The sequence below is a fragment of the Gadus chalcogrammus genome, unplaced genomic scaffold, assembly GCF_026213295.1.
Source record: "Gadus chalcogrammus isolate NIFS_2021 unplaced genomic scaffold, NIFS_Gcha_1.0 GACHA094, whole genome shotgun sequence".
In the NCBI taxonomy this organism is placed as follows: Eukaryota; Metazoa; Chordata; class Actinopteri; order Gadiformes; family Gadidae; genus Gadus; species Gadus chalcogrammus.
Window position 1 is genome coordinate 13,436 of NW_026613529.1, and position 10,101 is coordinate 23,536.

At 37.1% G+C, this 10,101-nt stretch overlaps 1 protein-coding gene across 1 annotated transcript; it reads right to left on the reverse strand.

The window, feature by feature from the left end:
* Nucleotides 1-5,228: 5,228 nt before the first annotated feature.
* si:dkey-11f4.14 (uncharacterized) lies at nt 5,229-6,870 on the reverse strand. Its single transcript, XM_056585374.1, has 2 exons — nt 6,420-6,870; nt 5,229-5,636 (listed from the first exon to the last, which is right to left on the reverse strand). Exons 1-2 carry the CDS (start codon nt 6,766-6,768, stop codon nt 5,302-5,304), a joined length of 684 nt encoding a protein of 227 aa, XP_056441349.1. The 5' UTR covers nt 6,769-6,870; the 3' UTR covers nt 5,229-5,301.
* Nucleotides 6,871-10,101: the final 3,231 nt, after the last annotated feature.

The window sequence follows — 10,101 nt, forward strand, 5'->3', positions numbered from 1 at the left end:
TCAGCTAACTGCCCCACACATAACACAAAGCTTATTTTCTTCTCAAAACACTTACCCTTTGATTTTACACTATTTTTTGTAATGTAAAAATGGCTATAAATCTATATGATGCGGCTTGACCTTTTGCCCTACCCATATCAAAACACATCTGGTGTAATCAACTAACTGCCCCACACATAACACAAAGCTTCTTCTCTCAAACACCTACCCTTGATTTTATACAATTTTTTTAATGTTAAAAGGCTATACAATCTATTATGCCGGCTTGACCTTTTGACCTACCCATATCAAAACACATCTGGTGTAATCAACTAACTGCCCACACGTAACACAAAGCTCCTTTCTCAAAACACCTACCCTTACCCTTGATTTTATACAATTTTTTTTATGTTTAAAAATGGGCTTATAAAATCTATTATGGGCGGCTTGACCTTTTGACCTACCCATATCAAAACACATCTGATTGAACTCAGCTAACTACTGCCCCCACACATAACACAAAGCTATTTTTCCAAAATCCCACCTTTTTGATTTTATACTATTTTTTTTAATGTTAAAAAAGGCTATAAATCTGTTATGCGGCGGGCGTCTTGACCTTTTGCCTTACCCATAACAAAACACATCTGGTGAACTCAGCTAACTGCCCCACACGTGAGGACGCATAACACAAAGCTTAGTTTTTCCAAAATGCCACCTTTTGATTTTATCCTTATTTTTTTTATGTTACAAACGGCTATAATCTATTATGCGGCTTGACCTTTTGCCTACCCATATCAAAACACATCATGGTGTAATCAACTCAACTGCCCCACACATAACAAGAAAAGCTTATTTTTTCAAAACACACCTTTTAGATTTATTACTATTTTTTTAATGTTAAAAAAGGCCATAAATCTATTATGCGGCTTGACCTTTATGACCTACCCATATCAAAACACATCTGGTGTAATCAACTAACCTACTGCCCACACATAACACAAAGCTTCTTTTCTCAAAATACCTACCCTTTGCTTTTATATATATTTTTTACTCTCAGAAAAAGCTATAAATCTATTATGCGGCTTGACCTTTTGACCTGCCCATATCAAAAGACATCTGGTGAACTCAGCTAACTTCCAACTTCCCCACACCTAAAACAAAGCTTATTTTCTCAAAACACTTCCCTTTTGAGTTTATACTATTTTTTTAATGTTAAAAAGGCCTATAAATCTAGTTATGCGGCTTGAACCTTTTGACCTATCCATATCCAAACACATCTGGTGTAATCAACTAACTGCCCCACACCTAAAACAAAGCTTATTTTCCTCAAAATACCTACCCTTTGATTTTATATTATTTTTTACTCTCAGAAAAAGCTATAAATCTATATGCGGCTTGACCTTTTGACCTACCCATTATCAAACACATCTGGTGAAATCAGCTAACTGCCCCACACATAACACAAAGCTTATTTTTTCTCCAAATCCCACCTTTTGATTTTATACTATTTGTGTTAATGTTAAAAAGGCTATAAATCTATTATGCGGCTTGACCTTTTGACCTACCCATATCAAACACATCGTGAACTCAGCTAACTGCCCCACACATAACACAAAGGCTTCTTTTTTCCAAAAACCCACCTTTTGATTTTATACTATTTTTTTATGTTAAAAAGGCTATAAATCTATTATGGCGGCTTGACCTTTTGACCTATCCATATCAAAACACATCTGGTGTAATCAACTAATTGCTCCACACATAACACAAAGCTTATTTTCTCAAAAAACTTACCCTTTGATTTTATACTATTTTTTAATGTTAAAAAAGGCTATAAATCTATTATGCGGCTTGACCTTTTGACCTGCCCATATCAAAACACATCTGGTGAACTCAGCTAACTGCCCCACACATAACACAAAGCTATTTCTCAAAACACTTACCCTTTGATTTTATACTATTTTTTAATGTTAAAATGCTATAAATCTATTATGCGGCTTGACCTTTTGACCTACCCATATCAAAACACATCTGGTGTAATCAACTAACTGCCCCACACATAACACAAAGCTTCTTCTCTCAAAACACCTGACCTTTGATTTTATACAATTTTTTAATGTTAAAAAAGGCTATAAATCTATTATGCGGCTTGACCTTTTGACCTACCCATATCAAAACACATCTGGTGTAATCAACTAACTGCCCCACACGTAACACAAAGCTCCTTTTCTCAAAACACCTACCCTTTGATTTTATACAATTTTTTTAATGTTAAAAATGCTATAAATCTATTATGCGGCTTGACCTTTTGACCTACCCATATCAAAACACATCTGATGAACTCAGCTAACTGCCCCACACATAACACAAAGCTTATTTTTTCCAAATCCCACCTTTTGATTTTATACTATTTTTTTTAAATGTTAAAAAAGGCTATAAATCTATTATGGCGGCTTGACCTTTTGACCTACCCATAACAAAACACATCTGGTGAACTCAGCTAACTGCCCCACACATAACACAAAGCTTATTTTTTCCAAAATGCCACCTTTTGATTTTATACTATTTTTTTATGTTAAAAAAGGCTATAAATCTATTATGCGGCTTGACCTTTTGACCTACCCATATCAAAACCATCTGGTGTAATCAACTACTGCCCCACACATAACACAAAGCTTATTTTTTCCAAAAACACACCTTTTGATTTTATACTATTTTTTTAATGTTAAAAAAGGCCATAAATCTATTATGGCGGCTTGACCTTTGACCTACCCATATCAAAACACATCTGGTGTAATCAACTAACTGCCCCACACATAACCAAAGCTTCTTCTTTCTCAAAATACCTACCCTTTGATTTTATATATATTTTTACTCTCAGAAAAAGATCGATAAATCTATTATAGCGGCTTGACCTTTGACCTGCCCATATCAAAACACATCTGGGTGAACTCAGCTAACTTCCCCACAATAACACAAGCTTATTTTCTCAAAACACCTTACCCTTTGATTTTATACTATTTTTTAATGTTAAAAAGGCTATAATCTATTATGCGGCTTGACCTTTTGACCTATCCATATCCAACACATCTGGTGTAATCACGAACTGCCCCACACATAACACAAAGCTTATTTTCTCAAAATACCTACCCTTTGATTTTATATTCATTTTTTACTCTCAGAAAAAGCTATAAATCTATTATGCGGCTTGACCTTTTGACCTACCCATATCAAAACACATCTGGTGACTCAGCTAACTGCCCACACACATAACACAAAGCTATTTTTTTCCAAAATCCCACCTTTTGATTTTATACTATTTGTTTAATGTTAAAAAGGCTATAAATTCTATTATGCGGCTTGACCTTTTGACCTACCCATATCAAAACACATCTGTGAACTCAGCTAACTGCCCCACACATAACACAAAGCTTATTTTTTACAAAAAACCCACCTTTTGATTTTATACTATTTTTTTAATGTTAAAAAAAGGCTCTAAATCTATTATTGCGGCTTGACCTTTTGACCTATCCATATCAAAACACATCTGGTGTAATCAACTAATTGCTCCACACATAACACAAAGCTTATTTCTCAAAAAAACGTACCCTTTGATTTTATACTATTTTTTTAATGTTAAAAAATAGTATAAAATCAAAAGGTGGGATTTTGGAAAAAATAAGCTTTGTGTTAGTGTGGGGCAGTTAGCTGAGTTCATCAGATGTGTTTTGATATGGGTAGGTCAAAAGGTCAAGCCGCATAATAGATTTATTGCCATTTTTTAACATTAATTTTTTTATAAATCAAAGGGTAGTTTTTTGAGAAAGAAGCTTTGTGTTATGTGTGGGGCAGTTAGTTGATTACACCAGATGTGTTTGTATATGGGTAGGTCAAAAGGTCAAGCCGCATAATAGATTTATAGCCTTTTTTAACATAAAAAAAATAGTATAAAAATCAAAAGGTGGCATTTTGGGAAAAATAAGCTTTGTGTTATGTGTGGGGCAGTTAGCTGAGTTCACCAATGTGTTTTGATATGGGCAGGTCAAAAGGTCAGCCGCATAATAGATTTATAGCCTTTTTTAACATAACAAAAATAGTATAAAATCAAAAGGTGGCATTTTGGAAAAGATAAGCTTTGTTATGTGTGAGGCAGTTAGCTGAGTTCACCAGATGTGTTTTGTTATGGGTAGGTCAAAAGGTCAAGCCGCATAATAGATTTATAGCCTTTTTTAACATTAAAAAAATAGTATAAAATCAAAAGGTGGGATTTTGGAAAAAATAAGCTTTGTGTTATGTGTGGGGCAGTTAGCTGAGTTCATCAGATGTGTTTTGATATGGGTAGGTCAAAAGGTCAAGCCGCATAATAGATTTATAGCCATTTTAACATTAAAAAAAATTGTATAAAATCAAAGGGTAGGTGTTTTGAGAAAAGAAGCTTTGTGTTATGTGTGGGGCAGTTAGCTGAGTTCACCAGATGTGTTTTGATATGTGTAGGTCAAAAGGTCAAGCCGCATAATAGATTTATAGCCTTTTTTAACATTAAAAAAAATAGTATAAAATCAAAAGGTGGGATTTTGGAAAAAATAAGCTTTGTGTTATGTGTGGGGCAGTTAGCTGAGTTCATCAGATGTGTTTTGATATGGGTAGGTCAAAAGGTCAAGCCGCATAATAGATTTATAGCCATTTTTAACATAAAAAAAATAGTATAAAATCAAAAGGTGGGATTTGGAAAAAAGAAGCTTTGTGTTATGTGTGGGCAGTTAGTTGATTACACCAGATGTGTTTTGATATGGGTAGGTCAAAAGGTCAAGCCGCATAATAGATTTATAGCCATTTTTAACATTAAAAAAATTGTATAAAATCAAAGGGTAGGTGTTTTGAGAAAAGAAGCTTTGTGTTATATGTGGGGCAGTTAGTTGAATACACCAGATGTGTTTTGATATGTGTAGGTCAAAAGGTCAAGCCGCATAATAGATTTATAGCTTTTTCTGAGATTAAAAAATATATATAAAATCAAAGGTAGGTGTTTTGAGAAAAGAAGCTTTGTGTTATGTGGGGGCAGTTAGTTGATTACACCAGATGCGTTTTGATATGGTAGGTCAAAAAGGTCAAGCCGCATAATAGATTTATAGCATTTTATGAGAGTAAAAAATATAAAATCAAGGGTAGGTGTTTGGAGAAAAGAAGCTTTGTGTTATGTGTGGGGCAGTTAGCTGAGTTCACCAGATGTGTTTTGATATGTGTAGGTCAAAAGGTCAAGCCGCATAATAGATTTATAGCCTTTTTTAACATTACATTTTTTTAGAAAATCAATTGTTATTTTTTTTAAAGAAATAAGCTTTGTTTTACATAGGTAGGCCTTGTATTAACACATCTAAGTTGGTTTGACACAAATTCGTCCATCGAAGCCAGTGCTAAATAGAATTTTCGAATGTGTCGAATATCCAACGTCCAATATAAAACTAACTTTACCACGGTCTTCTCAGGGGTATCAGAACTGCTGATATTCTTCAGCGCGTCACCCTTGTTCCACTCTCCTTCATCTTTCTTCCATTCGTAGGAGACCGGTCCCAGATCTGTGGTGTCCGCGGTACACTTCAGAGCACAAGTGAACTCACACAGCAGCGGCTGGGTCTTTATACTGGGCGTCGGAGGGGGCTCTGGTCGGGTGAAAAGAACACAAGAACATCATTGTGTATCTGCACCCCTGAAGTACAAGGTCACCTCTCCCCATGTCAGGAGGATAAAACCACACACTTTGTTTAACTTTAAGAATACTTTGTATAACTCAATCTCTATGAAATCTCTCTCTCATTTGTAATTAGTGTTGCTCAGTCTATCGTTTCAAACTCATCTGCAGTGGACAGAAAAGCTATAGAGGCTCAGTGAAGGACACCAGCCCCTCTCTCTATGGACGGTTAAGTCCTGCCCTCACCCAGAATCTGCCTGCCCTCAAAAATGAAATTATTTATTTCATTTCTATGCATATTTGCGAACCGCGGGTAGAAGGTTGGGTTACATTTGGTCTGAAATTCTGAATATCCCAGCACTGCATATGCAGCCCAGCCACATCATCACCATTGGAGCACAAATTGTCAGTGCCAAATGATAAGATACATGCTTAAGAGAGAGGTAGATTTGTTCTACTCCTATTTATGGAAATTTGTCATTTCTTCAGGCTACTTCATGTTCGCTCGCCTCAAGACAATTTTATAACATAGCCTAACTGGCTGCACTACCGAGTACGTTACTAATGAAGATCTAATACTGTCTCAGCGGTGAGGCTTAAAGCAAATGTCAGGCCAAGTCTGGACAATAAAGTCCTATTCTATTCTAATGACTTTGTTTGTATTTGAAATGAGATGAGATAAACCTGATTTCTTTGGGGCTCAGGCCAACAGACAGATATCCCCCCCCCCCCCCACACAGACACACACACTTACTGATGACTTTAACCTCATGAGTCCCGACTGTTTCACGATTTGCCTCCAAGGAGAACTGTCTGCTATCAGCCAAGGTCAAACGATTGATGACCAACCGCAGGGTTTGTGGATCCAACGTTGTGCGTCCTCTGAATGACCCATAGTATGTATGGCCGCTCGGATCCCAATCCACCACCAAGTCGGTGCCGTACTTCCACATGATGCTGTCGATTGGTTTTTGAACAGTGGAAACGTCTGGCTCCAAGGTGAGCGTTGTTCCCACTTCTAAATATTTAGGTTCTCCTTGAGCTGCAACAAAAAACAAAAACTTGTTACGCGGAAAACTGGACAACATTTCGCAGTCCGACATGCTTGTTGCTCATTCATGACAAACGTTGATTTGTGTGACACCAAAGGCCAGCAGGTGCAAAGAGGATGACCCAAGCTGTCTGTAGCGTGGTGGCCGCCGACCGGTTTTTTATTTGTTATTTAATATAACAATAATCTTTCTCATTTTGAAAAATAATCTGTGTTAATTACATGTTAATTACATGAAAATAATGAATTTACGGTACTTTAGAAAGTGTTTCGAACTCTCCAGAATGATATGTACATTCCGTTTCACGTTCACGTAATATTTTGGGTCTCACTCATTATACTCAACTCCGTTAATATCGTTACATTAACAGTCAAACTTGGAACAATCTATACGATCACAGAGACAGAACAGATATAAACTGGCAGCGTAGGCCTACATGTTTGAGTATGAAATATTTTCAGACGATGTTGGTGCGGAGAGGAGGAGCGGTTCAGTGTGATGTAAAACAATTACCTACCAGCCAGACTCCTAGGACGGCCGACAGCCAGAAGAAGAGGGGTACTGGAGAACCTCATGTTAACCAGGAGCAACATGTTAAACACGCAACAATAATACTAAAGCATTAACAAGAAGGTCCACCGAGGGCATACACACAGCTTTCACACAATGAGGAAGATGAAGTCGAGTCAATTCGTTTGTTTTTACAAACTCCACCACAACCACATCCACATCCACATCCACATCCTGCACACAGTAACACACGCACACACACACACACACACACACACACACACACACACACACACACACACACACACACACACACACACAACACACACACACACACACACACACACACACACACACACACGTATTATCAGGCCCGCTGCTAAACTTTTAGAGGCCCTAAGAATTATTTGTCATAAATTGGTCCCACACACACATGTCATCATAGAGTATAAAAATAACCATCCTCAGCAGCCCCATCAGTAATATATAAAGTAAGATATAAATAATATAGGCCTAAGTAATACATACAACATTCCTAGCATTCCAATATAATAACACTGCAGGCTCCAAAGATGAAAGTGAATATGCACATGAAAAAGGTATAAAAGGAAGTAATCAAAACAAACAACATCCAACAACTATTTTTCACACACCAAAAAAACGACCTCAAAGTGCAGTATTGTCCTAATCAGAATATTTTCCCCACACTATGCAGAATTGTAACTGTTGGATAGTGGGCAATACTAAATTGCGTATGCATTCTAAGCAGCTGCAGGAGGCTTTACAAACGGTGCACGACGACGATTGATGAAAATGATATGAACACTTTATTTCCGACTCAGGTCCATAAATAGCACAAGACAAATACAATACAAAAATATAGAAATTCAGTTTATATACAAACATTTCAGCCAGTGTACCCTCAGGCTGGCGGTATAGCGAGCACAGCTCAGAGTGGGTTTAACAAGTACCACAACGATACCATTCCCAGATTCCTCCAATCGTTTCATGAATTTAAACATACGATTTCTTGAAAGTGAATGGAATGTGCTCACTCCTGCAGTGACAAACATCTGGCTGGCACTGCCCCCTCTTGGTAGGATGCGCATAGCATCATTGTACGCAACTTTCAGCCTCTGCATGCTAGATCTTTTGTAGCTTAACCATAATTGGGCACAGTATAGCGGTAGGTATACAATATGCTTTGAACAGGGCTACCTTCACCTGTGGTTAACAAAAGCTGAACTTGCGGGCGGTGGTGTTTGCCTGGGTGTATAGTTTGCAGCAGGGGCGATTCTAGGTTCTGATTTTTGGGGGGGCTCAACCCAAGGAAACCACAGGGGTCTATGAAGTATATAAAGTCCTGTCCAAGATTTTTTTATTCCAGAACCTTTATTTTCTTAGTTACTATGCTGTTGATGTCTAAGCCAATAGCTGGCAGTGTCAGCTAAATAATGCAGTTCTGAACCACTAAAGTGATGAAAGGAAAAAGACTGTTTGGATGAAGGAATAATCAATGGATGTGAACTGTAATAACAAGTCAATCGATGTGAACAGTATAGTCAATTTCCTTTGTGTAAGTTTCACTCAAAAATTGCCATATTTCCCCCTTTTTATATTTACACAGTTACTGAAACACATTGGTACAACATGTACTAGATTAATAATACATATATACCTACCACTATTTCGGGAGCACTAAACTATGTTGTCTCATTTTCAGGGACCCATACATTTTTGTAAAACTTTTGATGCAAAAAAATCTTGTTCTGATGCAAATAAAAGGGTGCTAATTTCAGTTGAAATTTTTTTTGTGCCTTTATTTTATCAGCTGAGGGCGTTTTCATTGCCATAACAACGTGAGCTAATCAACAAGTACAACATGTTCTAGACCAGTGGTTCTTAATTATTGAGTCATTCCCCCCCTAGGAGAAATTTTTTCGTGTCCTCCCTGAATTGAAATAGCCTACTATTGAGAACCTGCTAACAACGAACAATCGAACAAAAATGTATAATAGAACCATCGCAATGACTCTTAGCCTGCTATATTAAGGTAAATCAAGCCAAAAAAGTTGCATAGTTTCCCTATTCACTCGTGTCTGATCTCTTTTTCTGGTCCATTCTTCTTTTTTTCCACCGACAGTCGCCTCTTGGGTCCCTTATCAGTCGATTGATCCATGATGTAGGCAACATTGCCTCGCAACTGGCTGTTTATATCTAGCCGGTGCCATGTTTGGGTGTGTGTCTGTGGCGTAAAGCATTTTCGAAACTACAATCTGACTACATTTTCGAGGCGCGATTTGATACTTCCGCTGCGTCACATCCGGATTGTGTCGGTCCGAACAGAGCAAGTTGCATATGCGCTTTTTCCTTGGAGAGGCGACATGGGGCAATGACACACCCACCAAACGACCCAGAAATGGTTGCAGAACCATCAGAATAACTTTCAACCTGCATAATTAATGTGATTTTGGCTAAAAAAGTTGCATAGTGGGCCTTTAATTACAAATATTTTTAAACAGTATACATTGGTCCCTTGTCAGCTTCATCAGCTTATTCCCTTTCAAAAAAATAATATATGTTCATCTTTCAAGCATGAGTAAAGACACCAAGTCCATCTGTAATGACTTTGTAAGATCAAAATTCTTGTAAAACTTCTGACCGGTATTGTTATTATGTTTATTTAAAATAAAATAAGTAACTTATTAAAATAAATAAATAAATAAATAAGTAAATACGACACTAAGTCCTGTCTGACACCTTTTATCAGCTGAGGGCGTTTTCATGAGTCTCATAGGATTAGAACATGTTGTACTTGTTGATTAGCTCACGTTGTTATGGAAATGAATATGCCCTCAGCTGATAAAATAATGC